General features: G+C 42.9%; 1 protein-coding gene across 5 annotated transcripts in view; it reads left to right on the top strand.

Annotated features, from left to right (window-relative positions):
• Window positions 1–25,099, top strand: part of LOC148026360 (anaphase-promoting complex subunit 5-like) — a 158,030-nt gene that overhangs the window by 56,715 nt on the left and 76,216 nt on the right. For all 5 annotated transcript variants that reach the window (XM_087690790.1, XM_087690789.1, XM_087690792.1 and 2 more), the window contains exons 3-8: window positions 1,081–1,217; window positions 1,405–1,678; window positions 2,371–2,542; window positions 2,632–2,710; window positions 16,404–16,489; window positions 17,241–17,367. In XM_087690790.1, coding sequence (XP_087546916.1) covers window positions 1,081–1,217; window positions 1,405–1,678; window positions 2,371–2,542; window positions 2,632–2,710; window positions 16,404–16,489; window positions 17,241–17,367 — 875 coding nt within the window. The remainder of the gene's footprint in view (window positions 1–1,080; window positions 1,218–1,404; window positions 1,679–2,370; window positions 2,543–2,631; window positions 2,711–16,403; window positions 16,490–17,240; window positions 17,368–25,099) is intronic.

Raw genomic sequence — 25,099 nt, 5'->3', positions numbered from 1 at the left:
TGTGGTAGTGTGTCAAAGGCCTTGTGGAAATCCACAAAGAAGTAGTATATCCACTTCCCTTGTGCCCTGCTCTCCTCAGTGATGGCTCGGAATGTGTCAAAGGCCTCATGGAAATCCACAAAGAAGTAGTATATCTGCTTCCCTTGTGCCCTGCTGTCCTCAGTGATGGCTCGGAGTGTGAGGATATGATCAAGAGTGGAGTAGCCCCCCCTAAACTTGGAGAGGTATGATCAAGAGTGTGAGGATATCATCATACCAGCTATTTGTGGGACATTGTTGCTTGGGGGGGTCGTGTGGGTGCGTGTGTGGGGAAAATGGATAACAGCTAAGGTGTGAAGTGCTTTTGCAAGTTGTATTGTAAAATCCTCTAGGGATATGTGGGGATCCATGATCCTTCTCTTGCAAGCTCCAATAGAGATGATCCAAGTAAGCACTCGCTATCAATCTGGTGAAGTGGTATATGGGGGAATCTTGAGTGGTTGCTCACTAAAGGGGTCACCTCATGTCTTCAAGGGATAGTAAATTGTAGGTAGGTGTGGCTGGCCACTGTTAGTGGATGAGGGAACACTCTAAAATGACTGTATGTTGGGGATGAGGGATAAGGGCCCTAGGAGATAGTCCACTGTGCTTGCTCCTAGTCTTTGTATAGGTCCTCTAGAGGGGCTCCTCTTGTACGTTTGGATGCATGCTTATGTGGAAAGCATGTGAGAATGTCTGATCCAAGCCATCTAGCCAAGCCGTTAAGGATGGCTAATCCATGTGTGCTTTCCAAGCCTAGGAGGTGGTCACCATAGTCTGTGCATGCAGCCGTGTCCTATGATGTCCGTCCATCTCCTCTAGTGCTCTCTGTATACATGTGGTTCTCACTTTCGAAGAAGGGAACCTGTCTCTGTGCTCTGCGAGGGTGTGTGTGGGGTGTTGGACCTATTACGAAAAACAAAAAAAAAAGAGTGGTGTTGGCCAGAAGGCCTGCTGAAAATATTTCTTTACATTAATTCAGACAGAGTTCTTCACAAAGAAAAAACGAGAGGGAGGGAGGGAGGCGAGGGAGGGAGATGCTAACGCTGTGTATGATTTCAGACTTGCTAGCACCCATTCTGAATGTGGCATCGGAGGCTGGCAACAATGAAGAGGAGCCATTGTTGATAGAATCAAATAGTTTACTTGGGCAATTTTTACGCCGATGCATACTAGCATTTAATCTGCTTTCTTTTGAGGTGTGTCTACATAGAATGCTGCTTTGAGATTTTAGGCTACAATGTAAACTCTATATATTGCTAGTGTCTTGATTTAATGGACTGGGGCTTAATGTTGGAATAAGTAAGTCAATCTGTACATCAATGAGTGAATTGGTAAGTTCAATCTACCACTTTCTGATTAGATAAGGCAATGGAGGTAATGCAGGGGACCTGCAAGCTTTTGACAGATCTCGATGCATATCGGCAGCCTATGCTTACAATTACAGGAGGAGAATCGTTATTGGAAAACTCCACGTCTAAGAAGTTTGATGATATTGATGGTCATCAGGACAACTTGGTTGATGATGAAGATTACTATGAGTATGAAAATATTGTTACAGAAGCCTCTGTGTGGGATGCAGAGAAGAATATGCATGATACAAATGAGCAGAAGGCATATGGTGAATTTCAAATCCTAGGATGTAGCCCCTTGAACAAAGGTGTTTTTCTTTGCATACTTGCTGTTTGTGATTTTGATTGTTTTGTCATCATTTTTGATGATATTACTTGGGATTTGATTCAATTATCATAGTTTCTTTAATTATAGCACCAATCATTATAGTGGTCTAATAAATGTTGCACTGGTATTGATCGAGTGTGAGGTTTAAAGCCTCTGCTATTGACCTGGTCAATTCTATGGTTGAAAGATCCAGGAATAATCATAGTTCTACAGACAATGGGGAATAGGATACTCTGATGATGGCGACCTTTATCGATGAAAACCTTCAAAGTACTATTTTTGGGCTTTTTGATAGCTGTCTTCCACCATTCAATCTAAACATTGAAAATTTTGTTGCTAATTAGGCTTCCTTGTAAAATTCTATTCTTGGATGATGAACTTTTTGATGTATTATGTAGGCACATCTTTCTGATGGGTTTAGAACATGGCTTTTGCTGCGAATTGAATCATTGAATGTGCCATGGGTTGATTGTTTCTTTAGTTTTTCCTCTTGTTGTTAGTTTAGGCAACCTTGCCCATCTCTCTAAACATGTAATGTATTACGCCTTGCAGGGGTAGCCAGTTGAATGAGTCTTTCTTAGAGCATAAAAAATCTACTAGCAATGTTATACTGTCATGTTTCCTGCTTTCTCGATTAGTGAGGCTCATCCTCTGTTTCATGTTGTTGTACAGACAGATTTTCAAGTAACAACACCACTTTGCGTAGAAGAGTGCACGATGGGGGTTTTAATTTTGCTTTTGGTGATGGTCCAAATAAAGGTGAGACTTTGTGTGAGGGCCTTTTTCTGCGTACCAATGCTCAGGTCGAAGCTTATATGAGGGAACAGGCAGACTTGATTGAGAGGTAGGTGAAATCTTTACATATCTCAATGTCCTGAATGTACAGAGTTTATGCAAGTTTGGAATTAACCAATGACTTGCTGGGTGGATTAGAGAAGTGAGCTTGTTCTCTTATGGAGAAGTTGAGTCTAGATTAACCCAACTTGAAAAACTGGCTCCAGATTTTCACAAGGTACACAAACTTTACAGTAAGGTTTTTCCTTGTCAAGTGTTCGCATGTGTTAGATGTTCTAATGCATAAAGGTCATACTCGATATAGGAAACAAGACATTATCTGCTCTTATTAGTTTTTGCTTGCAGCATAGAATATGCATGTAAGCTGTGTTTTAACAAAATGACATCTCAAACTGCAACTTTAAGTGTTAAAACCATTCTCATGAGAATGGCTGATGAATTTTGCTCCTGTAATCTACATACAATTTTAAGATGAGTGCTAAGAAAATGTGGCATTTGTTAAATTTTGGATTTATGTGTATCCCAATCTCTTCAGCACAATTTGGCATTCACTGAGTGACTCTGTAGTCTTCCTTTTCACAGCAGCATATGAGCCAATCCTTGTTCTATTCTTTATGAAGATTTTGCACTACCCAATGTACTTCATGCATGTCCTAACACACTTCCACTTGCTAGTTTTTAAAAATTCAGTGGAGTTCCAATGACGGGAACAAATATTTGGTTATTTCAGCATCCTTTAAGGGTACTTGCATACATATCAAAGCCACATGATGTTCCAAGTATGTTGAAAAGACTGGTAACTGGCTTTTCTCAAAATTCAAAGTAGTTGATCTGAGGTTAGTTATTACAATGGCCAATAGAATAGTTATAAAATGGTTTAAGAATTGAGATTCTTGATTTGAATGAAGGGTTGTGGTTGACAAGAATTTTGCAAAAAAGCTTATATTTGTCAGGCCAAGGAAGATGAACTTGAAGATTTATTTATTATTATTATTATTATTATTTTTTGGGGGGGGGGGGGTGGTTTGCGCACGCGTGGGTGTGTTACACACACATGTTTGGAGAGGTCATCATCAGTCAACATGAGGTAAAGGCCTTTCCCAAAGATGGAGTGTGCATGGGCTACATAAATCCATGTGGACAAGCTGAAGAGGAGCAGCAGCTTAACATGAAGCCTTTTGTGGGGAAGGCTCCCTATGCTATTTGCCTAAGATAAGGTGCCAATGGATGTGCCCCGATATTTGGTAACCCCTCAGCCAGATGTGCATGAGTGGTATGTAGCAAGGTCTCATAGTACACGTGAACATAATGGGTATGCCAAAGGAAGGCTTGTCTAGAGGATGTCCTTGGTGCAAGGGTGTAAGCCATCCAACGCACTCTACTGTGCTAAAATGGCCAGCCATATAAAAAAGGGGTGGTTGCCTTAAAGGGATTAGGGCATGTATAAAAGCTAAAAAGTGAATAGAGAAGCTCATTCTTGTGTGTGGCCAAAACTAGCTCTCCTCTCCTCTTCTTCTTGTTCTTGCTTGCATGAGCTTGTGCTTCAGAGAGGGAGTGTGAGGGAGTGAGTCTGTGAGGGTGAGGGACCATGGTGGAGAAGCTCTCTCCATCTTCTTCTCTCTTCTTATTCTTCTCCTCTTGTCTCGCGCGTGCGACTGCACACCTCTTCAGAGAAGTTCTCTAAAAGCCTCATTGTCAACTGTAACATCTGTGAGAGAGGACGCCAGGATCGAAGCCCAGCACAGAAAGCAGTAGACAGTAGAGAGTGAAGCACGACACCCAATGCAATAGGCTGAAAGATTGCAAAACTGAAAGTACAAGGTACAACCCTTAAACCTTAGGGTTGTAGGGGGGTGATCACGCCCGAACACGGTAAATGCCCATAAGGGTGTGTCATAAGCACATACGAAATAATACCATAAGTCTCGGGGAAAAAACCTTTCCTACCGAGAGTAAAAAGTGCCCAGGTGTCCTACTGATCACCGATACTCCGATGTGAGTGTAGGCGTAAGTGAGGCGTGAGTGAAATACCCAACAAACCCCCTTGGAGTGAAGAGTGATCAAGAGTACAAGGATCATCCACCACCAAAGGAGATCAGATTTAAAGCATGGCGAAATGCTTCAAATTTGTCACGAGAAAGAACTTTGATGAAGATGTCTGCCACATTACTGGTGGTAGGACAATAGACAAGGTTGATATCACCTGCATGTAGCCTCTCTCTGACAAAGTAATAATGTATCTCCATGTGTTTTATTCGTGCATGAAACATTGGGTTCCGTGCCATTGCAATGGCACTTTGACTATCAGTGAACAAAGGAGTAGGCTGTGTAATAGATACATCCAGATCAGCAAGCAATCGTCTAATCCATATGCATTCAACTGTGGTAGTGAAAGTTGCCTTGTATTCAGCTTCACATGACGATGTGGTAACAGTGGATTGTTTCTTGCTAAGCCAAGATATACAAGACGAGCCAAGAAAGAAACAATTGCCACTAGTGGAGTGATGTGAATTAAAATCACCAGCCCAATTAGAATTACTGTAAGCATGCAACTGCAGTGGTTCCCCCTTGGCATAAAGCAATCCAAGAGATCTAGTACTCTGCAAATAATGAAAGACACGCTTAACAGCTTGCCAATGTGACATGCGTGGCTGATGCATATATCTGCTCAAGGTTGAAACTGCAAACTGTATGTTTAGCCTAGTGTTGCATAAGTAAATAAGACATCCAACTGTTGGAGCATATGTGTGTATATCAAACAAATCACTGTCATCATGTAATGACAGTTTAAGTCCAGGTTCCATTGGTGTACAAATTGGCTTGCAATCCTGTAAGCCAAACTTCTCAAGAAGTTTACCAATGTATCTTGACTGTGATAACCCAATACCTCTAGCATCATGTATAAACTGAATGCCCAAGTAATAATGCAAATACTCCAAGTCTGATATGTCAAAAGTTTGCTGCAAATTTTGTTTAAATGTTGAAATCTGATCAGCATGTGTCCTTGTAAGCAAGAGATCATCAACATAAAGACAAATGATCAGCATGGATTCCCCCTCTTTACATACGTAAAGGGTAGATTCAAATGAGCTGTTTATGAAGCCTTGGCTAAGCAAGAAAGCATCTATCTTTGCATACCAAGCTCTAGGAGCTTGTTTCAAACCATACAACGCCTTTTTTATCTTGCAGACCAAGTGTTCCAAGCCCTCAACTGCAAAACCAATGGGTTGCTGTACATATACTTCCTCATGAAGTTCCCTATGTAAAAATGCAGTTTTAATATCCAACTGATGCACAATCCATCCATAATGAGCAGCGAAATCAACCATAGACCTGATGGTCGTCATACGGGAAGCAGGAGCAAATGTCTCCTCATAGTCTATGCTTTTCTTCTATGCATAGCCTTTGGCTAAAAGCCTTGCCTTGTATTTATCAATGGATCCATCTGCATTCTGTTTCAGCTTGTAGACCCATTTTGTTCCAATGGCTTTCTTCCCAAATGGCAAAGACACCAAATCCCATGTTTGGTTTTTAGTGATAGAATGCAATTCAACTTTCATTGCTGCCATCCAATGCACACTTTGTTGTGCATCTTCAAAACATTCAGGCTCTTCTTCATCTAGGGTGCTTGCTGCCATAACAAACTCCATGGTATGTGCAGTATCATGTATACGAGCTTGCCTTCTAGTACGATCAGCCATGGGTGCATCCAGATGACTATCTTTCATAGTCTGTAAATACCATCTACGCATTTGTCTTACCTCTTCACTGTGCATAAGCTCTTGCTGAATTTCAGTTTCAGCACTTTGTTGAATATTCAGATCAGCCAATGGCTGATTTTTCTTCATTTTCCAAAGGAGTAGCTGGTGGTGGAACATTGAGTTCACTTGCTGAAACTCCAGTTGAATCTCCAAATGTAATGGGCAGCAGCCCTTCAAATACATCATGGGCAGCCTAATATGTATCTAAACCAACCAAGAACAATTCTGATTTTTCATCAAATAATACATCCCTACTGACAAACACCTTTTTCGAAACAGGATCATAGAGTCTGTAGCCTTTGTTGTCACTGCTATATCCCATAAAAATGCATTTAACAGCCTTGTTATCCAACTTTTTTCTAAGTACCTTTGGAATATGTGCGTATGCAAGGCACCCAAATGTACGAAACTGTCCAACAGAAGGTTTCCGGCTGTTCCAAGCCTCAAAAAGTGTAATTTTCTTTAAAGCTTTGGTGGGGCATCTGTTCAAAACATGGCAAGCACATATGACGGCTTCCATCCAGAAATTGCGAGGCAAGCTCTTTGCCTTCAACATACATTTGGCCATCTCTATGAGTAACGGATTCTTTCTCTCTGTAACCCCATTTTGCTGTGGAGTATAAGTAGTGTACTGATGTACAATGCCCTTCTACTTCAAAAATGAATTTAGCATAGAGGACATGTATTCCCCCCCTCGGTCCGAACAGAGAGTCTTAATTTTACAACCAGACTGGTTTTCAACAAGTGCAATAAAAGCCAAGAATGCATCGTACACTTTTGACTTTTTGACCAAAGAGTAGACCTAATAAAATCAAGTAAAGTCATCAATAAAAGTCACAAAATAGGAACATCCTCCCAATAACTTTGTTTGCATAGGCCCATATAGATCTGAATGCACTAAATGCAACCTGGCTGTTGCTCGAAAAGCAACATCACGGGGAAACGAAAAACAATGCATTTACCCCAAAATACATCCTTCGCACAAGTGCTCATAAGATATCTCCAGTAGAGATAATCCATCTAGCATCTGCGTATGCTGTAAGAGCATCAAGTTGTCAAAGTTCACATGCCCCATCCTAGCATGCCATAACTCTGCTAGTATCATAGCAAGAGTAAGAGTGGATGTCAAATACGCTAACTGATCAACTGAAAGAGCATCCAACTTGTATAACCCATGACATAAAGTGTCTGTCAAGACTAAAGTCATGTGTTCTTTGTCTCTCACCATGCATAGCTCATCATCAAATGTGGCCTGCAATCCACAACGTGCCAAAGAAGAGATAGAGAGCAAATTCTTCTTTATGCCTGGCACAAATAAAGCATCCTGTAGGTGGAGAATAGAGCCATCAATGGCTGTGAGCACAATCTCCCCAATACCTCTAACAGGGTATGATGCATTGTTGGCACACTGTACAGACTTGACAACTGGAGTTGCATGAACAGATGCAAATAATTCTCTGCGCGATGTAATATGCCTAGAAGTACCACTGTCAAAAACCAAGTGCTTGCATGCTCAGTAGAGCTGAATGCTCGATCTGCCCAAGAGGTGTCATAACTGCATGTGTAAAAACAATAGTCCCTGTCTGCAAAAAAGGACGTGGACTGAGTAGCAGTGGAAGGAGCTTTAGAAACTGACATTCCTGACTCCTTTTTCTTCTCTTTGGCAACACGTTTTTTGCACTCAGTGATGTAGTGGCTCGACTTCTTGCAATAATGGCATTTGCCCTTTTTGGCTTGCGTGCCCCCTTGATTTTTGTTTGACTGTGATGTGCCAGAAGTCCCAAAACTCTGTGGAGCATTTTTTACTTGGTTGCCTTTTCCCTTCTGTCTAGCCATAAAAGCCTACTCAGAGGCTATAGCATCCACACCTCTATTCCTCCGTGTTTGCTCGTTCTTTTGAAGCAAATTGACTAACTGAAGAAAAGTGATTGGCTGCGTGGCAATCCTCCTGGCGAGGTTTAAGGTTGTATGAAAAGCCAAGTACGAAGGAGGTAAAGATTTCAAAGTGGTAGATATCATCTGTGCATCCGAATCACCTTAACCATTTTCAATGTCTCTAAATCGAATCACCTTCATCCATTTTCAATGTCTCTAGCTCTTTCTTTAAGAAAGAGATGCGAGTCTCATTTTTGCCTGCAAACATCTGCTCCAAAGTTAGCCAAGCTTGTCGTGAAGAAGCTGCTGAATGAATATGGGGGATGATTTACTGCTGAATTGCCAATGCAATCAGCGAAAAAGCCTGTGCATCCCTTGTATGCGATGCTTTTTGAGTTGCTGTTCTTTGGGCAAGTGGCTGAAGTGGAGTAGGTTGAGGTGCCTGTGGTGCACGTCCTCCTGGAGGAGGAGTAGCTGGAGCCACAACTCCAAGTCGAGCTTCTTCTCCACTAACATAATCCCAAAGATTTTTGGCCACAAGTACATTCTTCATTATGAAGGACCAAAGTGAATAGTTATTTCCATCCAATGTGTCTTCCTTGGATACATAGGTGAAAACATCTCCTTGATTTGCCATGATTTTTCAATTACCAAAAAAATGCAAAGAGCAATGTCGAAGTAAAACTTCAGTGGAAAGCTGAAAGTTTTCAGAAATTGCAGGAAATAAAATTTTGCAATTAGTGTACAGAGTTGCACTCTGTCAAAACTGTCTGTTATGCACGCAATCCAACGTGCAATCAGTGTTCAGCAACACTGTAGCAGCAAAATCCCCAAAATTTTTTTGCCTCGGGTTTGACAAAACAGTCTCTCAGTGGCTGTAACTGTAGTGCGTATGCCAATGTTCCTAGAAAACATAAAAGCCCCAAATTTTTTGATGAATGTGCCCAGAAATTTTCATCGACCGTGTCCTTGACGTGTATTTTGAATTCTGTGCCTGTGCAGTGGGAACCCTCTCTTCTAGAAATTAATTCTGGTAGGAAGAAGGTATAAAAAAAATTAAAAATTACCTTGGAAACGACGAATCGTCGCTGACGACAGGTGGCTGTGGGAGTGGTCAATGTTGCTGACGTCGCAGGCAAGCTGGCGTGGTGGCAGAGGGACCAAACATCTGAGGCGTCACAGCTGACAAAGCTGCTATCGGGCGACGCAAAGGAGAGCTGGCGACTGAGGCGGACTCTGACGACAGGCGGGGCACGATAGGTGACTAACGGCACAGGGGCGCAATCGACGGGCGAGCATGAGGTGTCAGGCGGGTTCTCTGGTTAGGGACGTAGCTGCAGGTAGAGGTAGGCTGGCGGGCTCCCCGGCTAGCACACGGGCGCTGCAGGCAGCGCTTCTGGCACTGGTTATTGCTGATGGAGCTGGCAGTCAGTTGACGTACAACAGATTGGCGGGCTGCTCTCTCAAGAAGAGGTAGCGTGGAGGAAACCGACGGGCTGTCTGACGCAGCCTGATGAAGCTGACTGGGTGTAGAGCCAGAACTTGAGACTTGAGCAGAAGCTCCCGGAGGTTGAGCAAAGTTGAGCTGAATCTGAGCTGAGTAGAGTAGAGCAGAACCAATGCTCTGATACCAAATGTGAAAGAGGATGGCAGGATCGAAGCTTAGCACAGAAAGCAGTAGACAGTAGAGAGTGAAACACGACACCCAATGCAATAGACTGAAAGAGTGCAAAACTTAAAGTACAAGGTATAACCCTTAAACCTTAGGGTTGTAGGGGGGTGTTCACGCCCGAACACGGTAAGTGCCCGTAAGGGTGTGTCATAAGCACATACGAAATAATACCATAAGTTTGGGGGAAAAACCCTCTCCTACCGAGAGTAAAAAGAGCCCCCAATGTCCTACTGATCACCGACACTCCGATGTGAGCGTAGGCGTAAGTGAGGGGTGAGTGAAATACGCAACAAAATCTCTATCATCCAAGACAATTCGGCTCCCTAGCTGTGCGGTAGATCCACCTTTGGATCAAATGATGACATCCCAAGCAATCGTTTCCGTGGTTGGGCTTCCATTTTCTTGTGACCCAATAAAATTCTTGATAAACCACATCGCTTGGTCAATGCATGACTTGGAGAAGGCCCAACAAGAAGTGATGTATAGCATGGTTGCAAGAGGCATGACAGCAATTTCAAGGCCTTTGTAACTAAGATGGAGATCTTCTATATGGCATCAGATGTCCTAATTAATTGGCACAAGCCTTATGGATTTTGCATAGCAACACTCAAAGACCAGATTGGCACAAGCCTTATGGATTTTGCATAAGCAACACTCTGAGACCTGATTTGTTCTAATCAATTGGCACAAGCCTTATGGATTTTGCATAGCAACATTGTAAGACTTGATTGGAGACCTTATGAGGAATTCACTTGGGTTCTCTTACAACCACCGTAAGGTATCTTGGATGCCACGTGGGTATTGACATCACTTCACTACAGCAATTAGCACAACTGTTCCTCAGCATCAGACAGAAGCACCTTTACTAAAGCACAATGGGACTCTGTCAAAGGGAGGGTTGAGCTGCCTAATAGTATCGACTTTGTCATCAGCGAATTCCACATCTAGAAGCTTATCCAAATCCAGGATGCGTAGTGTAATGCCTAAAATGCTTGTGAATCTGTCTCCTAGAAAAGAACTGATAGCCTCTGCTATAAGAAGAAACAAGAAGGGACCTTGCCTCATTGATCTCTGGATGATAAAACTCTCTCTTGTAGCCCCACTGACTAGTACCTATGACCGTGAGCTGATGAGTAAAATGCTGCCACACCTTTGATCTCTTGCTCGAAATCCCATCGTTAGCATAGTGATCTCCAACAAGAAAGTCCTTGTTGCTGGAGCTTGCTGGTTTTGTCGATTCTCAGAAATTTAGGGTTGTCTAGATGCTGGACCCCTGGATAAAACCAGTTTTAGTAGGGTGAACAATATCTAGCCTCGAAAGGGCCAATCTAAGGCCGATCACGTTTGCTAGGATCTTGTAGGTAGTTCCTAACAGTACGTGATAGGCATTCACTAACTAATCTCTAATCCATCCCCATTGACTTTTGGAATGATTATTTGGTGTATCGCTTTAGCCATAATCTCTTGAAAAGTGGCAAAAAGGCTTGCATTGAGGAGTTGCCAATAACTCAAGGAAAGATTCCTATTCAAGCCATCCTCTCCAAGACACTTGTTAGAAGGCAATGTGACTAATGCTTTTACAAGCTCATCCTTTATGAAAGGTGCTATCAAATGTTTTCCCATATTGTCGGTGGCAACCCTCCTCATACTCTGCTAAACTGTCTCCCTACCTCTCTCATAGTTTGGGGGTTTGGTCGAGGATCCAAGAAAAGTCATGTAATAATCTGTGGCCACTTCTCCAACCTCTTAGGGGCCTTGGCTATAAAAGATCTGCTCTCCCGAGTTTCATGATTCCTTTTCTAGAGTGTCTAGGCTCTGCAGTCTGGCAAAATCCCTTGTTTAGCGTATCTCTTACTTGGATCTAGAAGGAAGCTTTGGCATGATATTTGCACTCTGATTTAGCTTTCTTCATTATGTCAATCTTTGCTGTGGAGGCTTGCATCCTTTTGGCCACCTACCTACATCCAAGGTGTCGCTCCGTTTCCTAAAGAGCTGCCAAAGATGCTCTAGCTGGCCCCCCGAAACCCAACACCCACCCCACCTCCCCAATGCCATAAAACCAACCCACCCCACCCCACCAAAACATCTCTAAGAGTCTTTGTCCCCTCCTTGGCCACTTCTTTCAAACCAAGCTATTCTCTCGAAGGCCCTTGTAAACCTTCGGTTGCTGAACCATTTGAGAACTTTGCCTCTCCAATTTTGTCTCACATGCTCTCTATGATCATCATCAAAATAAAGATGGTCAAGGATCCTAACACTGTAGGACAGCCCTCTAATCCTTTCAAGAAGAACTAGTTGGACCAGTGCATGATATAGAAAGTAGTGGCAAGAATAATTATAACAAAGCCCTCTCTTAGTGTGAGAGGAAGAAGAGATCGAAGCTCAGCTGGAGTATGCTTGGCTACCCTTGCTCTTCTGCCTTGCTATAAGAGCCTGCACAAAGGCTATAACATGCACATTACTGTTCTTTCGTGTTTGCTCTTCCTCTAAAAGCAAATTGACCAACTGAAGGAAAGTGAGTGTCTGTCGGGAAATTCTCATGGTGAGTTTCAAGGCCGTATGGAAGGCCAAGTATGAGGGTGACAATGAATTCAAGGTAGTAGATATCAATTGCGCATCTGAGTAATACTTATCTGCATTCATAAGTTGCTTAGGCAAGTCCTGAATTTTATTTAGATGATCCTGCATAGAATTACCCTCATCCATCTTCACTGTCTCAAGCTCTTTCTTCATTCTTCAAGAAAGAGATGCACGTCTCATTTTTTCTAGCAAACATCTTCTCTAAGGTCATCCATGACTCTCGTGAAGAAGTTGCAGACCGAATGTGAGGGATGATAGACTGCTGAACTGCCAATGCAATCAGTGACAAAGCGTGTACATCCCGTGTATCTTAGGTCTTCTGTGCTACTGATCTTTGGGGAAGTGACTGAGCTGGAGCAGGCTGAACAGGTTGAGTTGCCCGTTGTCCACATCCTCCTAGAGGAGTAGTAGGAGCCACAACTCTAAGCCTAACTTCTTCACCGCTGACATAATCCCAAAGATTCTTCGCAATCAACACATTCTTCATCATGAAGGACCAAAGAGAATAGTTGTTGCCATCCAAACTATCCTCCTTGGATACATATGTAAATACATCACCTCCCTGATTTGCCATGATAAGTGCTGCTGATTAGAGAGCAAAAGAGCAATATCTCAAGCTGGACCAACCTGGAAATCTCAGAATTTCCAGAAATTACAGCAAGAAATTTGCTGTAATTAGCAAATGTAATCACACTCTGTCAAAACTGTCTTATTTGCACGTTGTCCAAGGTGCAATAAGTGCTCAGCAGCATTGAAAATGCAAAGCCCCAAAATTTCTTGTCCCATAATGCACGAAATCAGTCTATTTCAGATTGTCACAGATGTACATGTGTCAATCACTGAGTTGACTGCAAAAGCCCCAAATGTCTGGCCCAAAATGCACAAAATCTCTGCAGTATTGGTGTCCCAGACACGTGCTGAAACTGCAAATGCTTGCTCAGGAAACAAGCCCCTTGGAAAGAAATAAATTTGAATCAGAAATAATTAAAAAAATTGTTTTTGGCTCTGCTGCTGAATCTGACGGGTCCTGGTGGCAGAGTTGATTGAGCGGGTGGCACAAGTGGGCAGAATGGGTAAGTCAGGTGGGCGGCGTCTGCTCAGACATGCTTGCAGCAGGTGGACGACATCTGGAGTAGGGGCTGACAGAAGCGGGCAGTCGTGAGTGCTGCCTCGAGCGCTGGGAGCTAGTGGCGACTGGAGCTAGAGGCGGGTGTCACTGGCGGACTTGTTGGCGGCGATTCGAGCAACAGGTGGGCGTTGTTGGCGGACCTGTTGGTGGTGATTGGAGTAGCAGGCGGACTTGCTGGCGGCGGCTGGAGTGCAGTTGAACAATAGCTGGGTGGAGAGAGCTGAGGCGGATGGGTTGGGGCAGGCGTCGCCTAGACTGGCGCAGGGTACTGGCGGGGCAGTCAGCAGCAGGCGGTGGGCTGAGCAGCAAGGTACTGCAAGGGACACTTGATAGCCGCCAGCTATTAGTCACTTTGCTTGTGGTGGTGGAGCTGCTGAAGTCGACTGAGGAGCTGCTGACGATGGCTGAGAGGTCAATTGAGTTGAAGCTGAGCTCTGATACCAAATGTGAGAGGAAGAAGAGATCGAAGCTCAGCTGAGAGTATAGAAGACAGTGTAGAGTGTGTGAGCACGACACCCAATGCAATAATCTGAAGTGCAAGATGCAAGTACAAAGTATAACCGCTAAACTTTAGGGTTGTAAGAGGGTGTTCACACCCGAAGAGTGTGAAACATGATAAGTGCCTAAATTTGTGTAACATAGGCACATAAAATGAAAGAAATAAATCTGGGGGAAAGAACCTCTCGTACGGAGAGTAAAAAGTGCCCTAATGTCCTATTGAAGACCACCGTCACTCCTTTGTGAGCGTAGGCGTGAGTCGAACCTAACACTTAGTCATCTACAGAGTCTATCTATCTTTGAGAAAATCCTCGAGTCATCTACAGAGTCTATCTATCTTTGAGAAAATCCTCGATCCTATTTCCCCATCTCTCTTGGAGAACTGCAAAGAACCTATAAGTCTACAAACTTGGATGAGAACCATGGGTCCTGTCCTATGATGTTATACTGAACTCCTCCTACATAGCCTGCTCTCCTCCTCTGAGAATATTGATGCATCTGCATTCCTGTCCTCCAGAGCCTCTATTACATTAAAGTCTCCTCCCACTATCCAATGGTCAACACGAGGTTAAAACTGATCAAGGGTGGACTAGGAATGCCTCCTGTTACAATGACCATTCAGGGCGTAAATAGCCAGCATTCGGATGAGTGGGGTGTCTACTCTCATGGAAACCCATGAGGCCCTTCTTGGGACTAGATTGTCTTAATCTTGCAATGTCTGGGTCCATTGCTCTCCTACACATAGACTCCTTCTTGGATCTATAACTCACGAAGTGTCAAAAAACACCATTGATCTCGTCATATTCAGGGGGCTAGTGGCCAGCGACATGTCAGACTGATAAGATCTGCTGACCTGAACCTTGCAGCATCCCTATCCTAGAGTCCTAACTGGTGTGAATCTAGCAGGGTTGCCACTTGCCAAGGTAGCGGGTGATCTCTCACCCATCCGATTCGGCATGCCAGAGGTGAGGACATCTAGGCTGCATTCTATTTCTAATCTCGAATTCCATAGCTGGAGCAAACCGAATGTCGGGATAACATCGCCCAAAGATGAACTGGGAGCTGCATTGGAGTCCCCTGAAGAGGATGAAGGCATAGTGACATGAGATGGGGTGTGGGGACTGGGATGGGAATAGGAATTACTGTCCCTTCTAACCATAAGAAGAGGCTCTAACATGGGGACGGGACAGGGATGGTGCATGGATAGCATGCGACTGGGACGAGAAGCTAGGCTGTCTCATGTCATTATGGTGAAGGACTGGCTACTAGCTCTTGAATAAGGTTCGATCCTTTGTTCTGCTGTGAAGAGATTCCTTGAGAATCTTGAGTCTCTGGGTGCTGCTGTTTGGGTCCTGTCACTTGGGGGAAAAAGAGGAATAGGAAGAGACTGCTGAAATTGAGGGAAGCATGTTGAGAAGAGCAGCAAGAGGGAAGTGAGAGGAGGCCATGGGGAGGAAGAGGGTCTGTGGAGTAGGAAGGAAGAGGAGGGGAATGTGTGGAAGGGCTTTATTTTTTGGGGGGCACCAGTGCTGGACTAGGACAAGGAGGGAGGCTTCACGGACAGGCTGGGGAGGATGGGAAGGAGCAGGCCGGGCAGGAGGAGGATGGGCAGGCTGCACTGGAGTGGGAACTTGGAAGGGGAGGGGGGACTGTGCTGACAGGCTAGGGGGAGAAGCAGGAGTGGCAGGAGGAGGAGAGGCAGCAGGCTGCATGCAAGGGAGAGGAGATGAGCTGGCAGGCTGAGAAGAGAGCTGGAGATGTTGGAGCTGGGAGGAGAGGTGTGAAGGGCTGGCAGATGGCATGAAGGAGAGGGCAGGGGCTGGTGGTTAGAGCAGAGAGAGTGGGGCTAGATGAAGTGGTAAACCCACCGGCAGCTGTTTCTGGGGGAGCTGGCATGGACCAGCAACCTTCTCCCTCATGAGTCCGCCATCCTTCTCAACATGATTGGCTTCTTGTGTCCCTCTGTTCTCTTGGAGGCAAACATGCACACAGTTAATGTGAGGGCAATTATGGCTGCCTCAAGCAGAAGCAACAGAATTTCCATAGGAATAAGAATTCTTCCTAGGTGCTGATATTGAATCATAAGCCTTGGCATTATCTCTAGTTTAACCTAGTTGACAATGATTCTTTTTATTTGAGAAAAAAGACCTTTTTTTGGTGTCATTAATACTGATTTTTTTGGTTTAATGCTTTTTAACAGTAATTATTGAATGTGCATTCTTAAATTGCAAGAAGCTCTCAGCTGAGAGCTGAGAGCTACTATGCTCTAATGTACTTTACTTGGTGATCTTTTTGGGATTAATTCTTTCTAGGGTTTGATTGCTCTGAATTGTAATAATTCTGGGTGGATGTACAATCTTACAGTATTAAGATTCTATGATTTTATTGCTGGAAGGTACATTATCTCAGGTATTTGAACTCTCTTTCAAATGGAGATTATCCAGCAGCAATGGACAGTCTTCACCGTTACTTTGACTACAGGTTAGAATTTAAGTTGTATTAACTTTTTAGTTGCAGTAAACACAGTAAATGAGCAATGTTGCTTTCATGGTTGTAATTAAAGGTCTATGTATAGTGGAGAGTTAATTTACACGTTTATAACCTTCGATTGCTGCTGTAGCAAAGCTCCCTGGAGTCTTTTGAGCTTTCTCTGATTATCTCAAGCCTACTCAGGGCTTTACAGTTCAGTGCATTGGACAAGGAGACTTAATAACGAAGCAAGCCATTATAACCTGTGGACTTATCTCACACTCTTGAGGAGGAAGAAGACCAGTCTGCATAGACTTCAATTGGCCTTTGCACAGAGAAGATTCACTGTCAAGCTGTAGGTTGTTTAGCCCCTATAGGGAAAAAGCTCTTCCTGTTAGTCAAAATTAAGCAAACTGTTAAATTTACTGAAGAAGTACACTTTGAGGCCGGGGCAATCAAAATCTGTACAAAAGATGAAAGGTACAGAGCAAGAGGAGGAGGAAATAGTTGTTATCGTGGACAGTACTCCCATAACACCGATTTTGCCCTGCTAGGAATGGGCCTCATGTCCAGGCAGCAAGAAAGGCCCTGCAACACTGTTGCAAGGTTGATGCACCCTGTATCCTTTCTTAACGACCATTGAGTGTGGGAATCAGGTCTGAATATAGCTGGTCAGGAAGGGAGGATTATATAAAGTTTCTCTTTTAGAGAAGGGTTTATGATGGGGCTTGTAATTGCTGATACTCTTATTTATGAATTTCAGTGCTGGCAAAGGAGCTTTTAGTGTCACAGGAACATCCTCAACTGCGACAACTGGAAGATTTCAAGCAGGACTGCTTGCTCTTGGTTCCATGCACAATTCCTTTGGACACACAAATCAAGCAGTGCAGGTAATGGCCTAGAAATACCTAGTTTGTTGAGGACATACTTCGGCAAAATATGACCTTTCATTTGTTTGTTTTTTGTGACACTTGGTGTAGCTATCATATCTGAAAAAAGAGGAGCTAAAAGAAGCACTTTTGAGCCTAAAAAGCCAAACAGAACTCGTACAGGGTTTCTTTTATGATTGCCTTAAAAATTTGCTTTGATCTGAATCCTGATGACATGTAAATAATTTTGCATTTGTATGGTTTCAATGTGGCATGAAACACTTTTTAAAACATCTAAGAAATGGTACTTGTGAGGGGTAGCAAAAGTGATGACGGCATGAAATCTGTCTGTAATTACATAGTGACTAGCTATCAGATTTTGAAAAGGATTTATTTCTGCTCACAGTGATAATATAACATTGAGGATTTGATGTTCTCTGATGACCTTCTGTAACCCTCTATAGACCTCCTATAGAGCCTCTATCTCTGCTCTGTATCTGCTCTATTCCTGTTCTGTACTGTTCTGTAGATCTTCTGTAAGTGTTTTGTAGAATGTATATGTGACTTTCGGAAAGTCTTCAACTTTTGGAAAGGATGAATCTAAGTTCAAAAGAGCTAAAACAAATGGAAGAAGCAGTTGCTGAAGACTGAAGAGAAGACTAGAGTGACAGTGACAATAGTGAGCTATGAAGAGACAATGTAGTGGCACTAGTGCCTCTTCACATCAGACATACCTCTTGGGAGGCGTATCTACAACCTAAGAAGGATTATTGAGAGTCATTATAAAAGTATTGTAGTGAGGAGATGATGTACTATTGATAGAGAGAGAGAGAGAGAGAGAGAGAGAGAGAGAGAGAGCAAAATCTATCAAAACAGTGTACAGTTTGATGCACATGAAAGCTTAGGGAAAGAAATTTGTTCTTATATAGGATAGAGAGAGATGTTGAAAAGGTGATAAACTTATCTCTCCTAAATGCATGTAGTTATGGTGGATTGCCAAACTCATGGAAACACGATAAATGATTTTAAAGAAATCAAAGGAAAGAACCTATCCTAGTATTTTCCACCTCCTTTTGCGGCTTTGCCACCTCATTATTCCTAGCTTAAGCTGTAGCCACAACTTGTATATCAGGAGACAAGGTGGCCTTATGTGGAAATTTGCGTAGGAGAGAAGAATAAGGCTTGGTTCTCAAGTCTTGGCAATACCAAAAAGAATGACTTTAATGTGCTCAAGTACTTGTTCATAAAAGGGTTCTTCAAAGATGGATATGTAGACAATCTCATCATCAGGCTCATGAATGTGAGCCACAAAGACAAGGAGGAGAACAAGACTACATAACTTACGATTCTACATGCACACTTTTGTGAATATTCAACCTCTCTAGTTGAAGCAGCATCTCCAACCTCTCTAGTTGAAGCGGGTCCATGTATGAAGTAAATTAACGAGTAAGGGTATCTCATCCTGGCCGAAAAGCCAAGGTGAAATCACAAGGTGGAATGTATATGTTAAAATAGGTAAAATAAAAAATAGGTCGCTTCAGTGCTGGTCACTTCAAGAGAGAGAGGCTTGTAGAATGAGGTCAATAAAAATCCAACTAAGAGTAGTATATTGCCAAGACAAGTGAGGAAAAGGTTTATTTTGACATTGAGATGCAACCATGCCATTAGTTATAGGACACATCTATAACTAAGAATCTTTTCCTTTCACTTAACATACACATGGTCTGGTATGATAGCCCACTATATTGGTTATTCATTCAACCATTGTACTATGATGTACTTTATATTTTTTATCTAGGACTTTCTATACTTTGGATTTTGTATCTAGGACTTTTGTACTTAGTATTTTAGCTCAGGTTCAAGTTGTTATTGATAGAGTTTTCTTTTCTTCGGTTTTCTTTTGTTTTGGAGGGAGAAGGGGGACAAAGACTCTTTCTAGGATATGGATAGAGATTATCCATATGCTTCATGGGAGATGGGAGAGGTTACATGGTGATTGTAAGTCCATAAGGAGAGACATTTTCTCCATACATGGGACTCGTGCATCTTCTTCCATCTAGAGCCACATTTTGTCTAGTGTTATAGACATCTTGATTGGCTTTTCATAGAGTACTTGCATTAGCTTTTCTCTTGTTGGCAAAATTTTGGAGGAGATTGGGTGATTTTTTTCGCAGAAAAGGACATTCTATTAATGGCATCCTAGAAATTCTATTAATGACACCTCAGAGGAAATCCCTCTTGAGATAAAATACACAATACAAAGGACCAATAATGGGCTGCTAAGTACATCATAATGGTTGAGTGAACAACTATTTGGTGGGCTATAATGCTAGATCATATGAGGTGCTAGGTTAAGAAGGCACGGAAGTCCCATGCTTGCATAGAAGCATCTCCCTTTCTCCTCATCAACCGAGAGTCACTCCCATCTCTCGTGAAGAGAATAAAGTCCCTGTCTAGTTCCTAGAGAGAGTCTATACAATGGAGACACCTTGAAGGTCAATAACATGGCTATATCTCAGAGTTCATATGCACGAAGGAGTGATGCTAGGAATCAACTCTCATCTATGACAATGCCCTCGAGTCCACAGTGTCTATGAGTAGTTTGAAGTGAAATCTTGCTCATGGGCTGGTCGACAATGACAAATGAGTGGCTTCCCTAATAGTCCTCATATCCACAATTTGGGCCATGTTTGTGACTCAAGCTACTTACCCTTGGGTTGATTCCATAGTCATTGCTCTATCATGAAAGACCATTGTGAGAGCTCCCCTCAACACCTCTTGATCTCTAGGAAAATCTCATAGATAGTGCCTTTAGGTCTCCTCTAACTCTCCCCATCTTGCACGTGCCATTGCTCCCTTGCCATAATTGAGCCATCAAAATCTTATGAGCTACAAGTCACAAGAAGATAGATATCTTCTTCAGTTTGGACCTATTATCCAATCTCCTTCATCAAAATCTTTCAAGAAAGGTCATGAAATACCTTGTTAGTGCCATTTGTGAAGGGCTACTGGCTATGCTTTAATCTTGCTCATTTGGATTCTGCTCCCCAAATTGGTGGTGTAGCTAAAGAAGGCTATGTTACATGGGATTGATAGCAGAAGATTCTTTGCAATAAATATAATCACCCATTTTTGGAGGAAGGGGAGAGAGAAAGAAAGAGTATATTAATGTCTCTAAAAGGCCAATGTGGTCTATGAGACCAAACTAATCCATACGATAAATTGTATCTCTCATTTGAAAAGATAAAAGATAGGCCTATGGAACTAGATGCTAGGAAATATTCTGTGCAATAATGTATATGGTGCAAATATAAATAATATTATGAAAACAAGAGAAGAAAAGGGAAATGATAGAAACACTCATTTCCTTGGTGAAGTATCACCCTCAGGTGGAAATGTAGCTATAGTTGTATGTGGTTGAGAGGCCTCAACGTCTGTCTTTGGTGGCGCTCAATGATAACTCTGATTTGTCTATGACAAGGGTGTTGCAGTCTCCTCCTAGGCGGACGTGGGCATCTCCCGATGAGTACTATTGCTCTATCGAAGGAGATACCTCCTGAAGTTGGAGCTCCCCTGCAATGTACCTTGATAATTGATTGTTTGTAGTAGTGGCCAATTGTGTACTCGTTGTGTGGCAATGAAAAAGTTAGTGACAACCCTTCGTCTTGATGGACCTGGTTGTGGGGGGTTCCTATCTCGTGGAATGGCTGCTTTGCACCTTTGAAGCTCCAAAAGGAAGAATCCCAAACACCTTTGGTCGTCAAATTGCATCACTTGGCGCATAGGGCTAAAACCCTCTTAGAACAAATAGTAGTATCTACCATGAATATCGTAGTAGATCATATAATGATAGATGTAATGCTCCTCTGTCTCTAGCTCTACCTGAGTGAGTTGGCATATGCGATCTTCTATCTCCATACCTTTCCATTTTCCTTTCTCAATCCTAAGATGACATGCACAGATCTGCCCAATAGCTGAGTGTGCCCCTATGTGGCAGTTGCATTTCCATGTATCTTGGTTGAGTGATGAAACCATCCTCTAAGAGTTGAAGGAAATGAGTTTGGTAGTGTGCCATCCTTGTACCATGTGGAGAAAGTGGTCTAATCCAAGTCCTCTTAATATCTAATCTCAATGTGTGCACTCTAATGACATGATTTAACTTTGATTGATTGAGCTGGAGTGTCTAGATTGTAATCATAGGAGGGGGGTAATCTATCAATTTGCAAACCATGCAGGGTCATCCATGTACCCATTTGAGCATACCAGCAATGTCTATTACCTTCTATTGCTAATAGTCTAGATGAAGCCAATGCTAATTGCGGGTATCTATTGGGCCCCCATAATCTATGTATGAAAGTCACTGCCTAGAGCAAGGCCTCAATCACCATAGTTGTGCTTCGATATTTGCTTTGATGATCTCATGTGTGGCTGAGGTCTTTGCTTGTATCATACAGGATATCATCATGATTAGTGGTTGCTCCATATGCTCCCATCCATCATAAAACTCCCCCTTTGGTCCATCATGATCTATCAGTGGTCGTCTCCTCATATGATAGAGGTTTTAGCCCCAAATGGGTGCTCCATAGAGTGTGGGTGTAATCGGTGTATCAAAGAGCCACAATTTGGCTCATGGTTTCTAGAACTATATGTGTGCACACTCTCTCTAGAGCTTGGTGCTTTTGGGGGGATGTGCCATGTCATGGGGGAGTTGGGTGGAGCGGGGTTTTTTGAGGAGAGGGGCCACATCATCGGGGAGTTCCGCGGGGGGGGGGGGGGGGGGGCGCATGTTGTGAGCTAATGCTATGTATGCTTGTACTAGTTGAGCCTTTGATGTCTCTCTCCGAGAGTATTGTGGCCCTTTGAAAGTGACTCCCAAGTATATATGCTATCTGACAGTCTCCATTGGCTCTCCATCAAAAGTAAAATGATACTCAGACCTCGTCACCCAAGCAATTGAGGAGTTGAATATCATAACCTTGGTTTTCTCAAGAGTCACCCAAAAATGTGTGTCTCTGTAGAAAGCTGTAGTGCATCCAAGTGTCTTTGTAGTCCTTTGGGTGAGTCAAATATAAGCACAATGTCATCTGCATAGAGAATATCAATACCAACACACCAGCTCCCCTCCCTCTTTGTCAATATAATCTGAAATCTTATCTATATAGAGCCCAAATAAAGTGGGTGAGAGTGGGCATCCTTCTTTAACTCCAATAGCATCGTTGACAGAATTTGAGATATCCCTAGGGGCATGTACTCTGCCTCTCACTGTCTCATAAATGATATAGATACTCTAATGTATCCCCTTGGGGAAAACAATATCTTTGAGTCTCCTCATGAGTTTGGCAAGTGGCACCATATCAAATGCCTCACGAAAATCCACAAAACACCAATATATCTTTTTCTTACATGCTCGATCTTCCTTAATAATTGCCCTCAATGTGAAAAATACGGTCCAATGTGGTGTATCCTTGTCTAAAACCAGCTTGACCTGTTGATCCCATGCCATGCATCTTAGCCCATTTGCTCAAGGCTTGTTCCACAATAGATACATATATCTTAGCTAGCATGTGGCCAATCATAATGGAACAGTCATTGCATAGTACAATCACACCAACATCAACAGCTCATGCCTTGATGTACAGTTCATGGCAGCATCAGCTCCCTTCACCCTAGCACCAACAGTTCATGCTAGGGTCAGCTCCATTCATGCCAAAGAGAGAAGGAAAGAGTATATTAACGTCTCTAAAAGGCCAATGTGGCCTATGAGAAAGAAAGAAAGAAAGAAATATTAATGTCCAATAAAGATCAAATCAGCATATGATACATATCCACACACAATAGAATATTGTTATGGTATTAGGAAATTAAAAAGTGCAAATCCTATCTCATATGCAATAAGTGTGTGCCTCATCATCTAGCAAGCCATCAATGTATACAAGTATGTCCATCTGGGCATGTGAGACTATATGTGGTGAGGTACAACAATGCGATGTGGATCTAGCTCCATCAAGTGAGGATGGGGTACGTAAGATGCGATAGCAAGGTTTGGGGGGTCTCTCTTGGAGTAGGCTCTTGGGGGTATCTCATGGGTAGCTTGGTGGCAGGCTAAGTACATCTCATGCTGTTTTCAAATCTGGGCGACCTCTCTCTGGTGTGAGTAGGGCTGTCTTCGACAGAAGGCGCTGGGTCATCATGCGGCTTTGATCTCTTGTGCCCTCTGTAGGGATACCCCTCTCGGCCTCACGGTCCTTGTGTTTGTATGTACCTGAACCAGTGTTTTCCCTTGATAAAACTCTGTCAGAGCTGTCTGTCATACTCTGTCCCGTGTATATGCCACTAGTAGGGATGCTTTGACTATTTGGATCTCTAGTATGTACTGGCCCAAATATCTTTGATCTAGTGTGCTCATCATTGATTGTCCCCTTGGAACAGTCGAGTGAAGGGGCAAAGGATTTTATTCTAGGTCCCAATCATCTCGTATGCCTGCAATAGGTGTCGCTGATACAAGTACTTCTGAATCTCTTTGTGTTTTGATGCTCGGGGAAGATTGATTCCAGTAAAGGATGCTTTTCATAATCAGCAACAGCAATATCCCTCTCGGGCATCAATTGCTGTTTTGTAGAGGGCTGATCTTGTGGATGTCATTTGCACTGAGATGGACAGGTTCTACTGGCAAATGTGCAGATGCCAGGCGGGAAAGCATTATAGCAATAGTTTTCTGTTACTTGTTTACCATCAGGATAGCATTATGGGATGTCAAGGATGTCTCACCTTGGAGCAAACAATATAAAATGTAGAAGACTTTTTGCTGGAAGCTGGGATATTTTCTGTGCAGTAGAACCCACGCAATACTCAATGGCTGGTTCCATTCATGTATATAGGGATTTTATGGTGTTTTTGAGTAGTTGTGCTCCCTGTAGATCTGGGGTTATGCTGGCTGTTCACTGTTCCTTGCAGCCATCTTCGATTTTGCTAGGATGCTTGAGGGAGATTCATGATTGGAGAGATCATGTATGAGGGTGAGGTTCTGCGGTTAGTAGGGGTGTACACACCTAGCACAACTCGAGATGATTGATAGCTTTGGGAGGACTACCAATGTCTCGCTACTGCCCATTAGGGGTTTGTGATGGAAGACTTTAATACATGTGAGTATGCTGAGCAAGCTCACCTCATTTTGTGATAGATGGGTGTGAACATTAGGTATGAGATGCTTTGATAGCCTCACTGATGAAATTGCCTTGTCTTGTTCTCTTCGGCAAGGTTGCTCTCTCAATCCTTTGCTATTTGCCTTAGTCACTCACCAAATGCTCTTTTTGTTGGATAAGTTGACTGATCAAGGGGAGATTGTTGGTTTGTCTCTTCCCAGTGCTGCTTAACTTTTGGGTCAATCTTTGACTGATGATTCCTTTATGTTTCTCAATGTTGATCGGACTAATGTGAATCAAGCAATGGTTATGTGGAATCTCTTTGCTTTAGCTTCGGGGCTTCATATTAATGCTCAGAAATCTACACTGATTTCTTGTACGGAGAGTGATTTGCAAGCTTTGGGTCTGCAAGGAGCTGTGATTTCTAAAGGAGATATTACCCAACACTTGGGTTATCCTATTGGTGTGGATGTAGCTCCTCACGCCTTACTTGATTGGATATCATTTTGTATACATGATCGGTTGATGTACTAGAAATCTTAAAGTTGGCCTCTTTATGTGAGACTTAAAGTTGCTTAATGCATCATGATTAGTATGGTCTTATTTTTTCT

Source organism: Lygodium microphyllum, chromosome 13 (assembly GCF_053477565.2).
Source record: "Lygodium microphyllum isolate KBCC chromosome 13, Lygodium_microphyllum_v1.1.10, whole genome shotgun sequence".
In the NCBI taxonomy this organism is placed as follows: domain Eukaryota; kingdom Viridiplantae; phylum Streptophyta; class Polypodiopsida; order Schizaeales; family Lygodiaceae; genus Lygodium; species Lygodium microphyllum.
Note: the sequence above shows the minus strand (reverse complement) of the source record. Positions and strands in the feature narration are given on the sequence as shown.